Here is a 23,566-nt window from a genome sequence, read left to right as displayed (position 1 = left end):
CATACAGCAGATGTAAAGCAGCTCAATGCTCAGACACGCTCCTACCCCAAACACTGAGATCTCTGGCTGGGAGGTGCGCTGGAGTGGCCGACACAGGGATTAACTGGAGCAGGGCGGTAAAGGCAACACCACACCAGCCATGACACCTGTACTTGTGGGCAGAGTCTTGCTTACAAATGACAGCCACAGTGGTATTTGCTCTGTTCCATAGTCGACATAAACGCCACATTCACACAATCAAGGGACTGGCTCTTTTTTTTTTTTTTTTTTGCTGTTTACACACATCCAAGCTCCCACATGAATGTTTACAATGAACATGTGTAGTCAGAAATAAGATAATTGGTTGTTTTCCATTTTCTTCCTTACTGCCTTTTCTCACACAAGCTTGTAGCCTCTCTATTTGCCCTCCCCCAGCGAGTGTCATCATGACACGCAGCGTTGAAAAACACTGACAGCCACAGAATTGCTCACTCTGGCTCTAAGCTGTGGAGAAGCAGAGAAGACTACTTCATAGGATGGAGAGATGGAAACAGTGCTGTCACTTTAGAATGCAGCAGCGGCGGCATCAAGACCACCTGGAGGCTTTCACAATGTCCAGTAGCTATACCTCACGAGCCACCTGTTAACCTTTGAAGTGAAAGTGGGTTGAATGGATCAAAACCTCAGTCGTTTCTCTTTTATTCTTTTATTCTCCTCAAACTGCAGTGAAGTTTTGGCAGTGCTAACCGGCAGACAGAAGTGACAGCCTTTCTTGTGCTCAATAACATCAGCTGTCGGCATTCAGACTCCAAGAAGAAAGTCAAGAGTTCACACATTTACTGATGTCAACTACTGCTATGGGGGACTCACCTGGTTCAGAGGCAGCAGGACTTCCAGTAGGTGTGGACCGTGTTAACCCTTTAGGTAGCTATAATGGCAGCTTGCCCACAAGCAGTGCCGTATGGGGCATCAGTGGCAGCGGTCCCTGGCTATTGGCGTGCGTGCTGACCCTCATTATCCTGCTGACGGCATGTGGCAACATGTTGCTGATCGCCCTGGTGTTTGCCCAACGCTCCTTGCGCTGCACCTCTAACTGTTTCCTGGTGTCACTTTTCCTGTCGGACCTGATGGTGGCCCTAGTTGTCATGCCCCCGGCCATGCTCAACGTGTTGTGCGGGGCCTGGGTGCTCTGGCCGGGCTTTTGCCCTGTGTGGCTCTGCTTCGATGTCATGTGCTGCAGCGCCTCTATTATGAACCTGTGTGTGATTAGTCTGGACCGCTACCTCCTCATTATCTCCCCGCTGCGCTATAAGCAGAGGATGACCCCTCCCCGGGCCCTGCTCCTGGTGGCAGCGGCCTGGGGGTTGGCGGCATTGGCATCCTTCCTGCCCATTGAGATGAACTGGCACAGCTTGGGCCACGGGAGCGGGCACGTCCTGATGCACGGTGCTGGCAGCGTCAACGTCAGCACGTACCCGGAGCTGAGTGCACTGTATCCGGCGTCCTATTTCCAGCTGTCGCCATCTGGAGGCCTGTCCTTCCAGTGCCGCCTGCGGGTCACACTGCCCTTTGCCCTGGTGGCATCCTGCCTGACCTTCTTCCTGCCCTCTACTGCCATCTGCTTCACGTACTGTCGTATCCTCCTGGCGGCACGGCGGCAGGCACGGCGGGTGGCGGCACTCAGTCACCCCCCGTACCCGCATCACTTGCCTGGGGAGCCCTCCCATCCTCCCTCTCCCGGCGGTGCCACTGGGCAGGCTGATGGAGACGACTACAGCCATCATGAACCTCCGGTATCACGGCATGTACTGGTAAGAGTGAGAGGTGGTAAGGTTATGATGTCATTACGCTGTCTCTCCTGCATGATCACTGTGAAGGCTTCCATCAAGTTGCTCTCACCTGTTGAGCCCTTTCAGCAGTTGTCAATGTAGAAAGGCAAATGAGAGGAACTCGGTAAGGTTATTTAAGCATAGCCATCGACTTAGGAGAAGGATCCAAGAGGGTGAGAATAGAATGGAAGGAAGAGAAAAGCCAATTAAAACCCAGGGGATTGATTAAACTCAAATTAAAACTATTGGCACATTGTGTGTCTGTTGGCCTGGCCAGGTCTCTCAACTCCATGAAAATGATTAAGTACCTGAACAATGTATACATTCCATCTACTTATACAACACTTATGTTGTAGATAAAGGAGTTTGAAGCTTCACTTAATGAAATGAAAATTAAAGAATGCCAGAGAGGGAAAGGGCGACAGCATGATGGAGCCTGTTGATGGAGAAGTGGCTAGAATAGACAGCATAGACCTTGTGTTGTATTAATGCACTGCATCATTTACCCTTACACACTTCTCATGGAAGCATTATATTTTGTTGAATATAACTGTTACATACCATCTCTCAAACCTCTCTGTGTCTTCGTCACAGATACCACAACAAGCTAGCACAAGAACAGTGAATGATTGCTACCAGTGCAGCAAAAGTAAAGGAGAAAGTAGAGGAACACACTTTTGCACTATTAAGATGCAGCCCTAGTCTCCACCTGCCCTCTCTCCCCCTCTCTCCACAGCTTTCGGTGAACAGCGAGCGCAGGCTGGCTCACAGACAGGGCAGGAGGGCACTGAAGGCCAGCCTGACCCTGGGAGTTTTGCTGGGCCTCCTCTTCGGCGCCTGGCTGCCCTTCTTCATCACAAACATGGCCCAGGTTAGTGAGGCACAGACTTGGCATGTGTCAAGATAAAAAATAAGGGGTTTAGTTGAAGAAATACTGCTTTCAAGTTCCAAGAACTAGAACTACCGTACACAGAATTAAAACACAATATGTGGAAATGCAAGTTAACAGTGTCGATTGGATCAAACACGCTGGAGTTAGAAGAGTAAATGTATACTGATATAAACTAGCACACTATGACGTGATGTGTTGGAAATGTACTACTAAAATATACAAATGTATATATTGGGTTATAAAGCCTAAGAGCTCTAGTGGTGAAGGAACAAGAGGATTTTATGATTAAGATTTCAGCTTAACAATGTCCTCTGGTCTGTCACACACATACAATTCATCTCTCTTCTACTCTCTACCCACAACTGTTGCATTTAATTACAGAATTCTAGAGACAATGAAGGTAGATTCTTTAATGAATTTGAAGCTTTGTTAGATTTTCAAAGGATATCTCAGCTGTTGACTAGTCCATTTCAATTCACGGTCAACAATGAGCAATCATTTTGCTTTTTGTTCTGGGCTGTGATCAGTTCCACATTCCATTCACCTGAGTGAATTCTTAGGGATGTTTTTACCATTTTAACACCAGAGTTTATCATGGCTGGTGTGTTGCCAAGTGGTTGAGCATTAAAGCAATGTGTGAAAATACAAGAAAAAAAAGTCTTGGAGACCAGTCTATTTTAGTATTGGCCAGTCGTCCCAGTGCGGTTGCCCTGCCAATCCCTGCTATCCAAGAAGGAAAAAGACTGGCATCCTGGGTATATGAGAAATTACTCATACCAAGACTTGGGTTAGAAACAACACATCAAATTACCATTTTTGGTTGAGGTCAGGTCTTGTCTCTTTCAATTTCTTTTTTTGGGTGAGTGGACGGGGGGGGCTGATGAGATGCATAATTAGATGAAAAAGAGGAGAAGATACAAATACTTCAAGATTTAAGTGAGTAACATAAATGGGTTTAATCTTCATTGGTAATTATGGCAGTGCGGTTTCCAGGCTTTCAATGATCCAGTCATTTTGATTTCCATCTGCGTCCCTCACTCCTCTCCTACAGAACAGACAGAGGGCTTGAGTGTGCCTGCTCTCCTCCCTCTTGGCACTCAATGTGGTGTGTGAATGCCCCCCTCCCTTTTTTCACCTTCCCACTGCCTCCCTTTCTCATCAGGGCCCCTCCCCCAACACCTGCCAGTCTACTCTCTAATGTCCCCAGCTGCTCTGTTAATGGTTATGTCCCCAATTACTTTCATACAATATTTTGTCCAGTAAATGTATTTCCAATGAGCCTATTCAAGTGAACTTTGCACCAGACTTTGGTATTAACCCAAACAATCCAGACAAAAAATCAAACCATTAAAGTCCATATGTAAATAAAGTTGTGTGTAATATATTCATGGAATTAAACAGGAAAAAAGTATTGAACACACTAGGGCTACGTTCACACTGCAGTGAAATGTGACCCAAATCTGATTTTTTTGTAGACACGCGACTCAGGTCTGATTTATGCATGACCGTGGTGGTATTGTATCGTGGTATTATATCGGATACATGTCTGATATTTAGCAACGTGCCCCCGTCTGAACTGTCAAGTCGCGTTTAATGCGACTTTTACGTCACTCTAGCAAGGTTGCCAGATGGGATTGACAATTTACAGCCTAACCAGCCCATAACCGCTAAATCCAGTAGCCCATTCAGCGGTAATCCGCCCCCATCTGGCAACCCTGCACCCTAGAAAACAACTGCTCATATTATATCTTGCTCATATCTTTACCGGCTGCCGCTGCACAAAAACTTTAAAATGAAACCGGTTGTAACATGTTATCCTATATATGTTATCCTATATATTATATATCATACATCTAGATATACTTGCAGTATACAGAGTAGCTGGTCTGTTCAGGGCCGTGGAATGTTCACACTAGTCAATGTAGGTCAAATATAGGTCACATTTTAAAAGTCGGATAACACATTATCCGTAAGTGGAAGCAACATCACTCCACCATCAACCGGCCACGCACAGGAGCTCCTCACAAGATTTCTGATCAGGGAGTCAGAAGGATACATAGAAGAGTAGCCAAAGAGCCAAGGACCACAAGGAAAGAGCTCCAGAAAGGCAGCAGGTACAACTGTGACAGAAAGGACAGTAGGCAATGCACTCCACCGCCATGGCCTCTGTGCACACTCAGCCTGCAAGACTCCACTACTGAAAAAAAGACATGTTGAAGCTTGTTTAAGGTTTGCCAAACAACATTTGGACAAGCCAATGAACTACTGGGAGCATGTACTCTGGTCAGATGAGACCAAAATGTAACTTTTTGGCTGTCACACAACACACCATGTTCGGAGGAGAAATGGCACTGTGCATCAACCGAATAACACTATACCAACAGTGAAGTTTGGAGGTGGAAGTATCATGGTGTGGGGCTGTTTCTCCTCTCGTGGTACTGGCAGACTTCATATCATTGAAGGAACAATGAATGGAGCCATGTACAGAGAGATTCTTGAGATGAACCTGCTGCCATCCACCAGGATGCTGAGGATGAGACATGGGTAGACCTTCCAGCAGGACGATCCAAAGCATACAGCAAAGGAAACTCGCAATTGGATTCAGAGAAAGGAAATCAACTTGTTGGAATGACCCAGTCAATCACCTGACTTAAACCCAATTGAACATTTGTGGAAGCATCTGAAGATCCAGATTCACAAGAGGGCCCCCCGCAATCTTCAAGATTTAAAGACAATCTGTGTAGAGGAATGGGCCAAAGTCACACCTGAATACCGCGGCCGATTAGTTACTTCATACAGAAAGCGCCTTGAAGCTGTCATTACAAACAAAGGTTTCTCCACTAAGTATTTATTAAATTAATTAATTTCAGTTAGTGTGTTCAATACTTTTTTCCTGTTTCATTCCACTTTATTACACACAACTTTATTTACATATGGACTTTAATGTTTAGATGTTTTGTCTGGATTGTTTGAGTTTGCACCATAGTATGGTGCACATTTCACTTGAATAGGCTCATTGGAAATAAGACAAAATGTTGTTCAATACTTATTTCCCCCACTGTATGTACATTTGAGCTGTAAAAAAATCTTGTCTGGAAGCCGCTAAAGAGAATAGTAGTACACCATGCATGCTATACCACAATATCATCTACAGAGGCATTTCAGAAATAGTTTTAAGAGACATGACCCAACATTCTAAATAGCCTTGTGTCTTTGTTTTTTTTCATAACCACTGCAAATGGAAGTAGGCTAACAGGAGGCTACTGAGACTAATCTTACAAAATGTTGTTGGGTTAGGGTTATATGAATGTTGTATGAATGACTGAATCTCAGTTTTCCTCTATTCTTCGTGTCCTCCTTGCCTTCTCATCACATATTGGAGAGGGTCCAAGGAGAAGACACAAGGAATCGAGGAAAGACTTTGAGACACAGGCCAAGGCTGTGTCCAAACGCTCATGCGGCCTATAGTCTACTACTACATATTAACCATACTACATACTATTTAGAGCCTACACTTTAATAAAAATATATACAGTAGGCAACACATTTTAACATACACCTCTAGCTCAACCATGTTGTTCACTGCAATTTCTCTACAGCCTGCCCCCCTTTCTTGCTCCATTTGATCTGTGCCACTGAAATCCGAATTCACTTCCTGAACAGTGTTCAGAAACTAGTATGACATCCTAGCATTTAAAGTGTGCTAAATTTGATTAAAATTTGCATTCTGGCTAACACTAATCTTTCACTCAAAAAGCCGGCTAACTAGACTGAAGTATGAGCTTTCAGACATGGCCCAGTCTAACGGCCTTTCCTTCCTCCCCTCAGGCGGTGTGTGAGTGTGTGCCGCCGGCACTCTTTGATGCCATCACATGGCTGGGCTACTGCAACAGCACCATGAACCCCATCATCTACCCACTCTTTATGCGCGACTTTAAACAAGCTCTGGGGAGGCTACTACCCTGCTGCACCTCCCGCTCACCCCGCCGGCCGTCCCCTGCCCTCTCCCTTTCCCTCCGCAACTCCGGCGACCCCAACCTGCCCACGGAGCCCCCGTCCTCCCTGCCCTCTGACCCACCGCAGCCCCCTGCCACCGCCACAGATGCCGTCAACCTGTTTGACGCTGCTGAGCACGCTGGGATTGAGCTGCCGTTGCTGTTGCCCAATCAGGTGGACACACTGGACTAACTGCAGGACACAATGGAGAGGAGAGAGAGAGAGTGGGAGGTAAAGAGGAAGCTTTGTGATCCTCCGATAGGAGTCATACTGAAACATACAGTATGTTGAATAGCACGGGTCAAACGAGCCATAGGTCAGAGCATTGAGGGGGAGGTGGAAAAATTGTCTAGACTAGAGACTGTAACTGAATGAGCATACAGGATGAAAGGACAGAGAATAACTGGGAATTGAGGATCACTGGGTAAGACACTCGGTGCGTCTAACGTAATCCCTCACTGGGATTACCATGACAACCAAAACCAATTACATGGAAAAAAATATGGAGTGGAAAAGAGGAATGTAGATGGTACTTATCACGCTGTGTTTCATACTCATAAAATCCATAGAACTTGAACTGACAAGTAATTACAGTATTTAATTTGACATCTATCTTAATCATGATGAAGCCAACAACACACATACAATACAAATAAATTATGATAACACTTTTCTTTTCACAGAGGAATTAGCGGTCAGAATGATTCATATAACTCTAACTACTAACATCTAAAATGGCCCTTGTGGGCATCACATTTTCATGACTCGTGGTTCATTTAGGCAGTTATATTCACTGGAAGTTGCCATTTGTCTCTACTGATGCCGTAGCAGTGGGTTCTGACACCTGAGAGTGTTGAGAATGTGAAAGACCTCTCTCCAAACATGACGTGGACGATTCAATTTGAGAAGACGTGGGCTTACAATGAGGCAGTTGATCCTGTAACGTGAGTCGTTTTGCGAGTTTGGTCATGCACGTTTGTATGTGTGTGCTCAGTGGTCCAATGTGTGTCATCCCAGCTCCAGGACGTGTGTTCATTGTCCGACCCTGCCTTCTCAACGTCTTCCCACCCTTCCTCCCACTTGGGATCGTAAGCTGCATGGTTGTCCTTTTCCATAGAGGTCCTCCCAGGACTGAGGGTCTGGTTAGCCCTACCACTCATTTCAGATGCAACATCTACTTCATTCAGGGAGTCCAGGAGATCTGTAATGTCGGGAATATCCCAACCATCACCCATTTCCTCTTTCTCCTCTGTTGGCTTTCCCTCTTCCTCCTTTCTCCCTCCCCCATCCTCCCCAGCACAAGTCCCATCTGCTCCAGCCAAGCTGCATCCAAGGTTAGGCTCATCAACCACTTCCTCTTGGAATGACTCGACCTTCCTGATGCTCACTTTCCCCTCTGCCATTATGAGTGGTTGAAGAGGACCGCCTGTGGCCCCTGGGACTTCTCTGGTGGGCAATCCCACTGCTACAAGGATAGTGTCCATCTGACGCATGTAGTCCAGATGACCTTTCACCTGGGAAGGAGGAGAACTGTTTGAAAATGTTTGGAGAGGAGAACAGGGAATTCTGGACACATATTGTAATAATTAGACATTGATTGTAATTATTTGTAGGTCTAATATGTTGTACCTTGTGTAATTGCAGTTTTTCCTTGTACAAAACCATTATGTACCATGATACAATATACTGTACATACATACACTCACAGAACACTTTGGAACACTATACTAATACTGGGTAGGGCCTCCCTTTGCTCTCAAAACAGCCTCAATTCTTTGTGGCATTGATTGCACAAGATGTTGGGAACATTCCTTTGAGATGCTAGTCCATGATGACATGATTGCATCACACAATTCCTGCAGATTTTTCAGGTGCACTTTCTGTCACAGCTGTGAATCTCCCTTTCTACCACATCCCAACAGTGTTATATTGGATACAAATCCGGTGACTGGGAAGGCCACTGAAGAACAATGAACTCATTGTCATGTTTATGAAACCAGTTTGAGGCAACTTTTTCTTTGTGATATGGTGCATTATCATGCTGGAAGTAGCCATTAGAAGATGGGCACATTGTCAGCAACAATACTCAAATAGGCTGTGGTATTTTATGGTAATTGGTATTAACAGGCCCAAATCGTGCCAAGATCTTGCCAACATTCCCCAAACAATTACACCACCTCCACCAGATTGGACTGTTAACACAAGGCAGGTTGGGTCTATGGATTCATGATGTTCTGACGATACCATCTGTGTGCCTCAGTAGAAATCGAGATTCATCAGACCCAGGCTACATATTTCCAGTATTCAACTGTCCAGTTTTGGTGAGCCTTTGTCCACTGCAGCCTCAGCTTTCTGTTCTTGGCTGACAGAAGAAGTGGAACCCGATAAAGCCAATCCACCTCAAGGTTCGACGTGTTGTGCATTCATGGAACTGGCAGAGGCCCTACCACAGATTTTCTTCAACTTTTAATAAATGGTGTAACAATTAATCTATGTCTGTTGTGGTGTGATAACAAATGTATTGGTGATACCAGTTCATCACCATTAAATGCAGCAATGCTGATGAACTATTTGCTAACCCTGATTCAGCGTGAAATAAATACACTGTTTTAAATATCCCTTTTAGTCACCATCAAACCATCTGAATTCCATCATTTGACCGAAAGAAATGTACAGCTGTCTAAAACCAGCCTAAACGTTTCACAGAATATAACTAGAGTAGAGCAGTAGTCTCATAACTAACAAAAACATTTCTTCTGAAATACTTGCCACCTAGCAAGTGAATAGTAGACTTACAGTGCCTATCGAAAGTCATCATACCCCTTCACTTTTTCCCTCATTTAGTTGTGTTATAGACTCAATTTAACATTGATTAAATAAAAAAATAAATGCATCAATCCACACACAATACCACATAATGACAAAGTGAAAACAAGTTTTTAGAAATGTGTATGGTATGGGTATGATGACTTTCTAAAGGCTCTGTATATAGCCCGAGATCTCACACTTCTTCCAAGGACAGTGATTGAGGGCTGAATCTTGAAGCTACGATGTGTTCGGGAGGATGAAAGCATCGAATTGGTACTGAACGGGGATGTGTGAAATGTCCCTCTACTCGTACCTGTTATGTTAGTCATCAACTTCCAGTAATTGCTTTTTTTTTTTTTTTTTTAAGGGTCAAGTCATTGCTAAAAAAACAATGGGTTAGCGTTGGACATACAGTATATGGGAATGGAAGCATTGGACAACCAATGAATAACCTAGTGAGTCATTTTGAGGGTGTTTTCAAGTGCCACTTTTTAAATGTACTTGACATTATAAAATGTTTGTGCTACTTGAAAACATACCGCTTATAAATTACTATAATTTAGATACTCACCACAGAAGACAGATCCACGTTGATTATGCAGCGATCATTCACGCTGATTGGCTGAAGCCCCGCAACAGACATGTGGGCTGACGAACCCCTGTACAGGAACCCCAGGAGCCAGTCCCCTCTGACAGGTAGAGGGACCAATGGTCAAGCACCATTGTTTGTTAGTGTCATGCATGTGCTACCTTGAGCTCATGAACGGGCTAACTACTCTGTTTATTTATTAATTCCCAGTGCCGATGAAAATTATTTGTGAAAAATAGAATCATATTGAATGTATTACTTTGTAGTTTGGAAATAAATTATGCAACATTACAAAACATTTAATGATGTGTTTAAAAATTGCAACATACTGTATCTCCTTCACAAAATTTGCCTCAGTTGATTGATTCATGGTAACCTTATTTTCCACTCAGCTATTTCTTTCTGATTGGTGATAGTATCACAGAAAAAAGGAAGGCAGGATGTATTGCAAAAGTGTTGAACTCTGTTTAAACTTCTGCCCAACTCCCCTTTTCTTACCTGCAGTATCCATTTACTATCTTCCCAGCAACCACCTTGGCTATTCTCTCCCAAGCCTTCTCTGACCCATCCACAGGGGCGCCCAATAGGAAAACATCCTCCACCATTCCCTCACAACCTGATGAACACAGGGACAACAAGGATGAAACAGAGCCAGATTGAGCTACTTTAACATTTCTGAAATGCAATTGTTTGTGTGAAGAGAATGCCAACTGTGACATGAATATGGCAAGAAAGAATATTAATTGTCTATTATGATTAATTGATCACAAGGCCGGCCCAGATTAATAATATGCAAATGCTCTGTCTATGATAAATACAGAAAGCAAAAAATACAGAATCATACAATTTTATTTTATTCATATTCACTGTGACCTTTTTGTAAGAAACTAACTCTTTGTACATTGCTTTGGGTTGACATTTTCATTTCATAGTCACGACTAAGAGTTTTAAAGTCAATGATCTCAAATCATTACCGGTATTCTTCACTACTCTTTTTGTGAGACCTGTTTTAATAGTGTTAGATCTTAGCAACATTTATGCTTCTGTCTGTCAGACACACACATGACACAGACCCACACACACACACATACTCTATTCTCAGGTCACTCAGACACACACATTCTGTTCCTTCCAGGTCAGCCTGCTCTTCAGGGGTAGCAATAACACCACAATATGCAGACTCGAGAGGTTGTTATCTTATAAAGACCTTGGGGGTTAGGCGCCAGCGCACAGACAGAGGGTGGTCGAGAGAGTATTTAAGCCTGTCTGTATGTCATAATGAGGTCGTTGAATGTGGTGGAATGGTCGTGGAATGCCGGATGCTGGTTACCGTGCTGATGAACCATTCGCTGACTGTCTTAATAAATCAAGTACAGAGATTCCGACCCGTGTTGAACATTCTATTTTCTTGTTAAATCGTGTATGCTGCGCACCTAATCTATCCTGAGATGACACAACGCATTTAAGATCACAATCCTCAATAGATTGATCCATTCCATCATTTTACCGACAAGAAGATTCTACAATTGGTTTCCGTGACCCAGGATTTAGCGACTGAACTTTTGAACTGGTACATCGTGGTAACAGAGCCGTCGGACAGCAAAAACAAAGACGTGCACCCCTCCACTCCCTTCCTGACAGAGGAGAGGAACTCTGTGGTGACAGGTGGCTCCAGTCCGTGCTTACAGCAAAGATCAACTAAAAAGTGAGTTCTAAAAAGTCGCTCAGATCAAATAAGAACCTCTGAGATAGAATATTCAACACGTAAAGTGCACAGTAAAATTGAGCAGATTTTATGTGTTTATGGTTAAATGCTTGTCATGAATTGAGATTTGAGATATGACAAGCCTGGTTTACTGACAGCCTGGTGTACTGACAGCCTGGTTTACTGACAGCCTGGTTTACTGACAGCCTGGTTTACTGACAGCCTGGTTTACTGACAGCCTGGTGACAGCCTGGTGATCCAAGATGGCGCCGCCCATGGCAGCTATGGCGTTACAGTTTGTTGTGTTCTGTCTGTTCTGTGTCTCTGTGTCCTGCCTAACGTCGTACACAAAGGACGAACTACTGCACATCGGGGGTTTAACCCCACCGGACATCTTCCCCAAACTACTCACCCGTTCCACGGACATTCTGGATATGCTTGTGAGGGGGACCGCGTTTTTCGCCAGTGCTGTGAGGTGGATCAGGAGGCAGCGAGGTCGGAGAGCCGGCTGCTTGGTTCGCCTACGGCGGAGAGGGACGCGACCACCACTACCGGGCATATTCCTGAGCAACGTGAACTCCCTTTGCAATAAAATGGATGAACTCCGGTGTCTCGTTGCGAGGAACAGCGACTTCCACTCCTCGGCTGTCTTTGCGTTCACGGAGACCCATCTGTCTTCATCTGTCCCTGACGAGGCGGTGGAGCTAGAGGGATTCTCTGCGTTCCGGGCTGACAGAGACTTCGAGGCGGTGAGCAAGTCTAGGGGTGGGGGGTTACTGTTCTTTGTAAACGAGCGCTGGAGTTCCGAGGTGACAGTGCTCCACCAACACTGTTCCACGGCTATAGAATACCTATTCATCCTCTGTCGTCCATTCTATTCCCCCCGCGAGTTCAGCTCATTCATTCTCGCGTGTGTCTACATTCCACCTGATGCTGACGTCACCGCAGCAGTAGACACACTGGCAGAGCAATTGATGAGTGTGGAACGTAGTTACCCGGACAGTTTTGTTGTTGTTATGGGGGACTTTAACCAGGCTAATCTTAGCCGGGCGCTCCCCAAATACAGGCAGCAAGTCACGTGTCCCACCAGGGGGGTGAACACTCTTGGCCATTGCTACTGTACAGCTCGTCAAGCCTACCATTCTGTCCCCCGTGCCGCACTGGGCTACAGTGACCACATCCTCATACACCTGATCCCTGTGGCTTCCCCCTCCCCCCCACCTCCAAGTCTGCCCAGGACTGAACATGCACTGGACCTTGAATAACTCTGCACTGCACTTTATATACAGCACTATTCATGCACTGTCTGTCCTGTGTTGTCCTGTTTTTGCCTGTCTTTTCATTTGTATTTGTACTTGTTTTGTTCATGTATATGTGAAAAAAGCATAAATGCACCTTCTGTAAATGCCAAAGCAAATTCCTACATGTGTCAAGCATAATGGCAATAAACGTTATCTGAATCTGAATCTGAATCTGGTTTACTGACAGCCTGGTTTACTGACAGCCTGGTTTACAGACAGCCTGGTTTACTGACAGGCTGGTTTACTGTGTGTGTGGCAGAGCGCTCGGGCCTCGCCAGGATATGACCTCATAAAACAGCGCATAGTGAAAGTAATGAACTCTCAGCCCATTGAACTGATCTGAGCATATTTGACATGTCTTCAGGGAGACGGAGACAAAGAAGAAAGCAGTATTTCCGTAATTGTGCTGAATTGTATATTTTTTCTGGCTCCGTATTTTTCTCTTGGCTATCGATAAAGTCTATAGTGGTCTAGAGCTGAGGTCGATAGTTGGATATCGATAAAGTCTATAGTGGTCTAGAGCTGAGGTCTATAGTTGGCTATCGATAAAGTCTATAGTGGTCTAGAGCTGAGGTCTATAGTTGGCTATCGACAAGCCTATAGTAAGTCCAGTGGTCTATCGAAACAGGAGATATGATACAGTCTCCCTGACGACAAATGCATAATACAGGTGGTGGCTTTGTCTAGTATGGGAGAAATCTGAAAACTAATCATAACAAGCTTGTGGGGAATGTTCTGTGTCCATACAATTGGTAATAAAGCGGACAGGATGGGCTACTGTCTTACTGTGATATTGGGATCTTGTAGAACAAACAGTCTAGATAACAAGAAAAAACAAGCTTGTGGGTAATTGGTGCTTCCTTTGTCAATACAATTGGTGATTAAGAATAATAAGGGAGATTTGGGGAAGTTGATATAGACGTTGTGTGTTATACATTGATTCAGTGACCCAACCAAGTTTAAGAGTTGAGTTATTCTCAGAGGAAAAAAGGACTGTGTCTGGTAACCTTGGCCCGATTCAACACACAGACTCGACACACACACACACACACAGTTCACTCTGTCCCTCTCCCTTGCTTGCCTCTCTACACGGGCTAGTCTAGTCTTAGAATGTCACTACAAGCTGTTTCAGAAATGAGTTTGACTAGCTGTGTCTATCATCATGAAGTGATTAAGGCAGAGGAGAAATTAGCACAAGCTAACATGCAGAATTCATCCTCGGTGGAGGGGGGAGCATGGGACCATGTGTGGTGTGTTTACAATGAGTCTGAAGAGGAGGGGGAGAGCGCCGTCTCCTCATCTGGCCCACAAGGCCGAGGAGGGAGTGTGGCGTACCGTTATGTCCCAGAATGGGACCTGTTAGAACACTGGCTGGAAGTCTGTAGACGAAAGAACTATGACACAGGCCAGCAATCTTTGTAGGAGACCCCTCTGTCGTGTGTCAGAGTATGATCTGTGTCACCTTAATAGATATGTCATCTTAATGGATATGGGAGCCGAATTGACAAGTGGTCCCATTGGTTTTGAAAAACAAAAACAAACAGAAAACACAGACATCTGAGCACACAAGCTATAGATTGCGTCAGGGCAGAGGGGGGAGAGAGAATGACTGATGTGTGTCACTATTGTGGCAAAGCAGGCCATTGGGCCAGGGAGATTTGGCTGTATCTTGCAAGGACACACACACAGGTTCAGCAGGAATAATCATAATAATCGAGAGTGTGACTAAAATGGGCATCTGGTGTAATTGAAGTTAAATGAAACTAAAAAGTTGAACTTTTGATGGCATTATCTTACAAATTTGATCATTGCATCTCAGTATCTCAATTTGACAATTGCTTCTGGGTAAATTGTAAAGTATTGGGTTTCAACACTCCAAAAGAGGGACAATAATGGCATGGGTCACTGGTGCAGAGCCTTCGAACTACAGATCTACACTGTTTAGAGTGTGGGGGCCTATTCGGGGTGAAGATGACATTTTGGGAAATCACAGCTGATGTCTCAATATGTCCCCCACTGTACCATACCTACAGGTGTCTGCAGGGAAAGATATGAGTGTTGAAACCAGGGGGGAGGTTTTAACAGAAATTGTGGAGGTTATAAGAGTTTTGCCTGAAAGTTAGAGTTAAATGTAAATGATTACCGTAGGTTTCAATGGGAAGCGGGAAAAAGTAAAATGAGAAAAATAGCAGCGTTGAACAAAAACATGTTTTGAGAAAGAATACAGTGGTGTTTGAATTTTCGAAGATACTGCTTGGTTGGTTTGTGTCCTGTGTTCCAGACAACAATCTGATTGGAGCTGGAAGTGTGCGGCCGATGAAACCAGGAGGGGGGAGAACAACCAGGCCTCCTGTTCTCACACGGCCCAGCAGAGGACTTGATCGGGGAGAGCCGAGACGAGTCTACAGGGAGAGCCGAGACGAGTCTACAGGAGGAAGGGGGAGATCCACCTTTCTTCGAAAGATTAAAGATTGAATATCGAACATTGGGAATATTGGACTGTGGAAAATAAAAAAAAATGCAAATTGATTAAACTTTCTTCCCTAGGTGACTCTGGTGAATGGGAATGTGGTGTAGGTTAATAGGATGTAAACAATATGGTTATGAGATTGCTAATCCCTTTTTTTACAGTAAAAGTGTATGCATTAAAGATTAGACAGGGTAGGCTGTGGCCTTTGACCAATGTCTACTAATCAGGCTGTTGAAAAATACTTTTCTAAAAACAAATGACTTGTTTTGGTAGTGTTATTGGAGTAACTATCATCTAGCAGGAGAGATCTATTCTACTCTCGAGGAGGGTCAATTAAGGGAACAGAACAGTAAGGTTTTGTTTAAATTAGTAGTAATGTAGGGGTCGAACTGATGGTCAAGGAGGTGAGAAACTAGCCGGTGCATTTGGCGATAACGAGACAGGGAGGTCTCTGTAGAGATTTGAACACCACCTGTGTTTCTACATCCTTGACCATGGATGACCGTTAGAGTTCCAGGGAGGGGGTCGGTACTCAATCAACCGGACCCTGACTAGTGGAGGAACCGAGGGGGGACTTTTCTCCCGCATGATTTATGGCTGATTTTCTTATAAGTGTAAGGATGGTTAAGATGGAGGTGTATTTCTTCCTAAAATGCTCTGTGTGTCAGTACAGAATCAGAATTATCACCAGTTATGTTTGGCTAAAAGCTTATCTGAAACCAGGGACATATCGGCCTTGAGTGCTTTGCAGGAGCTGATTCGTGTTCAGCCAGGCCAGTATACAATGGGGCCTGGCTGAAAAAATTGTAGGTTCCTCATATATGTTTGATTATTATTGATTATTATTGATTATACATTGATCTTTAAAATTCTGTAACTTGTTGTTTAGAATTTAGGGGGGACTGTTAGATCTTAGCAACATTTATGCTTCTGTCTGTCAGACACACACATGACACAGACCCACACACACACATACTCTATTCTCAGGTCACTCAGACACACACATTCTGTACCTTCCAGGTCAGCCTGCTCTTCAGGGGTAGCAATAACGCCACAATATGCAGACTCGAGAGGTTGTTATCTTAAAGACCTTGGGGGTTAGGCGCCAGGGCACAGACAGAGGGTGGTCGAGAGAGTATTTAAGCCTGTCTGTATGTCATAATGAGGTCGTTGAATGTCGTTGAATGTCGTTGAATGTCGTGGAATGTCGTGGAATGGTCGTGGAATGCCGGATGCTGGTTACCGTGCTGATGAACCATTCGCTGACTGTCTTAATAAATCAAGTACAGAGAATCAAATCGTGTATGCTGCGCACCTAATCTATCCTGAGATGACACAACGCATTTAAGATCACAATCCTCAATAGATTGATCCATTCCATCATTTTACCGACAAGAAGATTCTACAATAGCCTCACAAATATAATAGTTTAATAATCAGTTATTTACGGTATGAGCACAAGCATTTAGTACTGCTATATTTAATCCTTTTGGCATACCTTTGTCATTTGCAAGTTCCTCCAGACAGAAGTAGATAACCCTTGCTCCTAGACTGAAGCCAATAAGACTGACAGGACGCTTCCCCTTTAAATGGATAGAGATAAGAGGGAAAAGAAAATGTGTAAGATGATGTGTAAAAGGACATATCCTGATCTAAATATACCAATATTCAAGTTACAATAGGGTAGCAATATTTTGGTTCAATGTACAACACATCTAGCTTACAATATGCATGTTGGTTTTTGTTTGCATTATGTATGTTTACACAAAAAACACCATTCTACATTAACAAAGAAATCTACAACTAACAAAACTATAGCTTTTTTCCTTTAGAAGTTTTCAATGTGAATGTTCAAGCTCATGTGGAGCATTATGTATTCATATGGGTACATCAAGTAAGAGTGGGCATACTTGAGTGTACTACTACTGTAGTACTGTGGTGAGGAGCCTACCTGCTGCCTGGTCCTCAGCACCTGGGCCAGGTGTTTCCCCACCTCAGCAGAGCGACTCAGACACACACACCAGGGGTTGTCAATGACGCTGGCCACCGCCAGGACGGAGGCAGGCCAAGTCAGAGCAGACACAATACCTGCCCCCAGCAACAGCACATACACACATTCAGAACAAGAGTAGGAAACTAGCGAACTATCTGGGACTGAATTAAATCAAGTCAGGGGTTTGGTGGCATTCAATCAAACTCACAATGTGTTTTTTCCCCCACTGTGTAAAATACAAATGTGTTTTGTTTCATTCTAACCACAAAATAAAATCCAGTCATGTGAACCATGGTGTTCACTGGACAGGAGGAACATTATGTGACCACCAATGCAGGTTGAATACAAGTTCTTAAACTAGAACATTTTCTGACAGGGCCTGGGGCCTCAGTCAGGTCCTGTCAGGCTGGCATACCTGCGAGCACAGTGTACTTGAGGGCCTCCTGGGCCACCATGCTGACCAGGCCATCCAGCAGAGAGGACATGGCTGAGCCCAGATCCCTGAGGAAGCGAGACTCCCATGCCAGGCAATACTGCTCCCCCCATGCTCCCAAACTGCACCACGGAGCCTGGAACGAATCTGAGGAGAGAGAGAGCAAGGGAGTGAGGGATTCATGACAATTTGACTGTCAAATAAAGTGGTTGTGATAATGCTCTGGAAATATTTGAACTATTAGTAAATTCTGTAGTGAAAGTGACAGGAGAGATGTTTGCTCACTGTATTTGCCGCTGCACAGCCAGCCCGTCACAGCCACCGTCAGGTGGAGGTGCTTCCCTGAGCTCAGAGGCAGGAACTCAAACTCCTCTATCGCTCCCACACGCTTATTCATTTTATAGCCTGGAGAGAAACACATGCAGAAAAGAGAGAAAGGAAGGGGGAAAGAGAGAGCAAGAAAGGTGGAGAGAGAAGCAATGAAAGCAAAAGGTAAAGAACAGAGAGGCAGAAAGAGAGAGCGAGCACCCAAACCAAAATCTTAGTTCCATATTCAGGATGTGTATCTTCATACACTACCAAAGCGCATTCACCTCACAGTAATCTCACCAGTTAATCCAGCCCCCGCAGCTCCGAATAGGGAGGCCATGATGGCTATGCCAGTGGCTGAGCCCAGAGCAGCTGCCCCTCCTGCGCCCAGGACAGCCCCGGCTCCTGCAGCCATCAGGGGAGCTGCCAACCCGCCCGTCACACCTGAAGGAGCATAGATACTGTTAGAATGGCTGCTGACACGGCTAGAACACATTCTTTTCATTTGGCAGATGCTCTTAACCAAAGCTAGTTGGAACAAGTGTATTAACATGAGGAAACAACAGCATGAAAGACCCTGTTCAAAATCAAGCATTAGGATAGTGAATAAGAGCAAAATAAAGGTGATCATGTTTGTTAGGGCATTTCTGCTTTATTGTACAGACAATAGAGATTGACAGGAAGGATGGGTGAGAGAGAGGGGGATGACATGCAGGATATGTCGATGGTGGAATTGAACTAGGGACCGTGCGATAATATGGCATGCGCCTTAGTGTGCTACACCAGTTAAGCGCGCAAGAATACATTTGTTATGGACATCAACAATTGTGGAATTTCAAGCATGCTGGATCAAGCATTAGCACTGACCAATCACAGTTCCACCTCCGACTGTGGCCAGGCCAATGAGGATGTAGCGTCGTAATTTGCGTCCTCTCTCTTTCTTCTGTCGTCGAGATGACTCCTCTCTGAGAGATCAAGAAAGAGGAGGACCATCTGAATATGCAATAAGTATAATAATATCAATCAAATCCTACTGCACAAATGAATATGTGAACTGGATCATCTAGCCTACTTAACAGGGCAATATTTACAGTGTGAAACTACAGGAATCACATTTAGACATGTTTTCTTTCCTTGACAGAAGAATAATGTTGACAAAATCTTGGAAACCCAGTTTTTAGGTTAATTCAATAGGGCCCCTCAAACCAGTTTACAGTTTTTCTCAATTGCTTTCACACTAACACTGGAACTTAAGACACAATAACCAAAACCTTAAACTCATGTACCTAATCTCACACTAATTCTGCACAAATAAAAACATATTTCCTGCTTTTCACTCATTGTGCAGTTCTAAACCACACTTTCTGCAAAACACTACACACAATTCTCTACATTTGGCATAGTCTTTTCATTGATAAAATCTCTTATGTTCACAAGGAAAACACTATCATTCAGAATACTAAACTCAAACCACCAATCACACTCCTTATGGGCAAACAAACACCTATTGCTTTTCAATTAGCAATCATAGCTTTAGCAATAAAAGGGCTAAAGGTGAGCTCTCCTGTGTTGTAGAACAATGGATGCCAACTTTGAGAGAGGAGAGAGGTGTGAGAGTCAGAGGAGGAGGACGAGCAAGAGCAAGAGGACAACCAAGGCTACGACCTAGGAGTACAATTGCCTCTGATGAGATTCGGGCCACTTTAGTTGACCACGCTGATAGAGTTGGTTTCAACCTCATGAAAAGGCAACAGGGAAGAAATGTTATCGGCCAGCATGACATTGTTGAGGTTCCTGGCCAGAGACGGGAGAACATCACCATGTGCGCAGCTATAAACCACCAAGACATAACCCATTACCATTCAACTGTGTTTAGAGTTTTGAGAAACTGAGCCATGCTTTCAGAAAACGTGTGGAAGCAATTGAGAAAAACTGTAAAAGAGTCATTATCCCCTGAAACAAAACCCCAGAAATGAAGAACATGCAGGATATGCATAAAACAAACTTACTGTTGTATCCATTCTTGACAGCAAGCAGTGACACAAAAAGAGAGGACACTCAATATGTAACTGCCCACACAAAAACCTTTCTGCCATTGTTAACATTGGAGATAAGTACTGCATACCACTTACATCTTGAAACATTCTATTCACACAACCCTTCCCCACTTATTCCCCTCCCTTCCCTCCCTCTCTTCATGCCTGCCTGCCTCACTCAGTCCCTCACTAATTTACCTGTCCTCCCATCCTCCTTCACTCGCTCCTTTCCCTTCATTCCTCACTCTCCCCCGTCCCTCCCCCTCACTTACTCGCTCTCCTCTCCACCCTCTATTAGTCTCTCTCCCAGTGTTGCCTCGAACTCCTCCAGTTGCTGAAGGGAGACACGCAGCAGGCAGCTGACATGGCGGATCAGGACTCGTGCTCTGGAGTCGTAGTGGCCTGAGGATGCAGACAGGGCACGTATGTGTTTTTATGACTTTCAGAGGAAACTTTGGCCCCTTTTCTTGGTACGCGCTATATGTCTGACTTGACAAACAAATGAAAGATCCTTACCATCTTTGAGAGAAAAATAAACCAGGTCCTGAGACAGAGGGGAAATGAGAGACAAGGAGGAATTAAATTACATGAGCACTGTATGTACATCGCCCATCATCATTTCCCACCCCAACTGACTCTGTTGCCCCGACCACACAAATAATTGGCCTCTATTGGTTTCAGTTGAAACTGGTTTTAACTTTGCAGCTCAAGATGATGCTTCAGGGTCCTTTGCCATCAACCAAACAGACTATGGGAAATGCAGGCTATGGTGCAGTGTAACACACCTGTGTGATGGGCATGGCCCCTGCAGACAGCAGTGGTTCAGCCTGTAGTATGGAGAGGAAGGTGTCGCTGCCTTCAAAACCCAGGCCCGCCAGGAAGGCCCCCATGACGGGCATGACCGACTCATCCAGGCCTAGCCAGCACACCAACCCCTCCAAGTACTGCTCCCGGAAGCACCTGTGTGACACAAAACTGCCTAGTTCACCTCACAAGAGCATTCATACAGTACCTCACTATTGACTCTCCTAATTAAATTTAATTAAATCCACCTTACATTATTGAGTTGATCCAGCACAGGAGGAACACCAACAAAAACTTGCATGCAGTGTCATTTATTGTTGACCCTACATAAAGACAGGGGCTACTATTACACGAAACGTTAGTCTTTCAGTGTGTACCTGTTCTCGGGTCCAGGAAAGAGCTGGCCCAAGGAAACCCCACAGAGTCCTGCATAGGCGAAGCGCCCTGGTTCGGTGAGTTGCCTGCCAATCACCCCCTCAGAGCCAGGTTCACTCGGCCCATCTCGAGCACGCTCTGATGAGACAGACGGACAGGTGTTTATGCCGGATGCAGCAGCACTAGCCTGTTATGTCTTGTACTAAATATAACACCATGAGATGTTTAATGATGCTCTAGTAAGTGAGTCAAGAATAACATCTTCAAAGCCCACAGAGTACACAACACTTTCAAACGTATCTATCCTGAATGTAGGCCTAACCAAATGTACACGTCGTTTGCGTTAAGAGATTCCTGGAATCCGAGCATTTTATGTCAACATGGATATATTATAGAATAAGTACGTGTTACTGTGCATAGCTGATCAAGCTATTCCTTTACAATGTCAGAAATAGAAACTTGCGCAGAACCACAACCAGCTGGACTTCTTAGTGCCGGCTGGCAGATAGCTATAGAGTAGCGAGCTAAACCTTCTGCCATTGACAGATCGATTTAAAAGTTGGACAGTACGTGATGAATTAACCAGCAACATTAGCAGGTTACCTGTAGTCAATTCTGGACCCTTCGTTCTTTCTGCTTCCATGTCCCCGATGTTGATATTATGCCCTGTCACTTTTCTCTTCCATGCATGTTGGCGCGTGAGTGTTGTTGAACTCCGTTTGGAACTTGTCAACGTTGTCTTGAAACTATCAGGGGTTCATTCAATATCACAACGTTTTGAAACAGCTTTCAACCAAACCTCTCGTCTCTCTACCATTCATTTGTTTCCTTTAGACGACATGGGTTTTTAAAGCGCTATATATTGGGGAGGTAAATGTAACCAACTCAATCCACCAACAGAGCAGATAGACGTTAGGGGATCAGGTAACGACTGCATTCCTTATAAATACAGTGAGAATTAGAGGGTGTGCTCCTGTCCAGGGACGCGGGAAGGGGGGTGCTGAGGGTGCTGCAGCACCCCCTAGCGGCAAGCAGAAGGAGCTCCTCCTGCCTGAATTTTAAAAATAAAAATATTATTCAAACAATAATTTAAAACAATATAATAACTATTGTTGCTTTTGGGAATAAAAATAAATGTGTTTTTTGTAATAAATGTAAAAATGTGTTTGTTAGTTTTAATGTTAGTGATCACATGGTCATATCTTGCTAGGGACTTGACATCCGAGTCTTGACACCCCCACCCCCACCCCCGTTTGACGAGCCGTGTCGACCAGACATACATTTTCCTGGGAGGAAAATTGGAACAGAGACATTCGAGTTTCATTTCATTTAAAAAAAGCTGGTTTACCAGGTGGAAATGGTTGCATTATGTCACTGAAAGAGACCCTGTTCTTTGCTTCTCTTGCAGTAAAGCTATATAGGGAAGGGGTTAAGGCACCACGACAGAAAGACAAGTGCATTTACAGTAGGAGGCTTTTGTAAGTTTAGCCAACAAGAGATGTCTGACATACATTCAGAATCGGTGAGATTGCTTGCTTCGCTTAACAACACTCCCATTAATGCTCTACTGTCGGACGTTGTTGAGAAAGAGCAACAGACGGCCAGAAACGTATTAGAACTGATATTCAGATCCATCCGATTCTTCGGCAGCGAAGGGCTTCCGTTAAGATGCAATACCAATCGACATGGAGTGCTGTCTGTAATAATGGTCAATATCATGTTTGTGGACATTGTGGGACACTGTGAGCTGAGTGGAAATTACTGTAAATTCCAACACATTGTTGGTAAAATATTTAACGTTACGTCTTTGTAGTGTGTGGGTGCATGCGTGCGTGCTTAACTATTATTGCCCGTGCATTGGGGCCCGTCGTTATGCCACTGTGTGCGTGTGAGCGAACGAGCAATCAGCGAGAGGGAGGGAGAGAAATCGTTATAATTTTTTCCCTGGCAATTTTTTTCCCTGTAGCGTATATAGACAGCACCTCAGCACCCCCAGTCAAAATACCTTCCCGCGTGCCTGCTCCTGTCTCTCTGTCACTCCAAGGGT

The 23,566-nt window shown here is 44.5% G+C and overlaps 2 protein-coding genes across 2 annotated transcripts; one reads left to right on the top strand and one right to left on the bottom strand.

Annotated features, from left to right (window-relative positions):
* Positions 1 to 836: 836 nt before the first annotated feature.
* Positions 837 to 6,888, top strand: htr6 (5-hydroxytryptamine (serotonin) receptor 6; the record flags this gene model as incomplete). The annotated part of the gene is made up of 3 exons (XM_080534504.1): positions 837 to 1,790; positions 2,545 to 2,679; positions 6,529 to 6,888. 3 exons carry the CDS (start codon positions 837 to 839, stop codon positions 6,886 to 6,888), a joined length of 1,449 nt encoding a protein of 482 aa, XP_080390630.1.
* Positions 6,889 to 7,331: 443 nt separating this feature from the next.
* tmco4 (transmembrane and coiled-coil domains 4) lies at positions 7,332 to 22,238 on the bottom strand. The gene is made up of 14 exons (XM_080535066.1): positions 22,123 to 22,238; positions 21,522 to 21,657; positions 21,126 to 21,300; positions 20,857 to 20,884; positions 20,613 to 20,742; positions 19,172 to 19,269; positions 18,605 to 18,748; positions 18,281 to 18,400; positions 17,978 to 18,142; positions 17,521 to 17,657; positions 17,068 to 17,152; positions 10,592 to 10,709; positions 10,076 to 10,193; positions 7,332 to 8,210 (listed from the first exon to the last, which is right to left on the bottom strand). Exons 1-14 carry the CDS (start codon positions 22,160 to 22,162, stop codon positions 7,614 to 7,616), a joined length of 2,091 nt encoding a protein of 696 aa, XP_080391192.1. The 5' UTR covers positions 22,163 to 22,238; the 3' UTR covers positions 7,332 to 7,613.
* Between the last annotated feature and the right edge of the window lie 1,328 nt (positions 22,239 to 23,566).

The sequence above is a fragment of the Nansenia antarctica genome, assembly GCF_963989245.1.
Source record: "Nansenia antarctica genome assembly, chromosome: 6".
NCBI classification, from domain to species: domain Eukaryota; kingdom Metazoa; phylum Chordata; class Actinopteri; order Argentiniformes; family Microstomatidae; genus Nansenia; species Nansenia antarctica.
The sequence above is the reverse complement of the archived record's forward strand: the minus strand, read 5'-3'. Positions and strand labels throughout refer to the sequence as shown.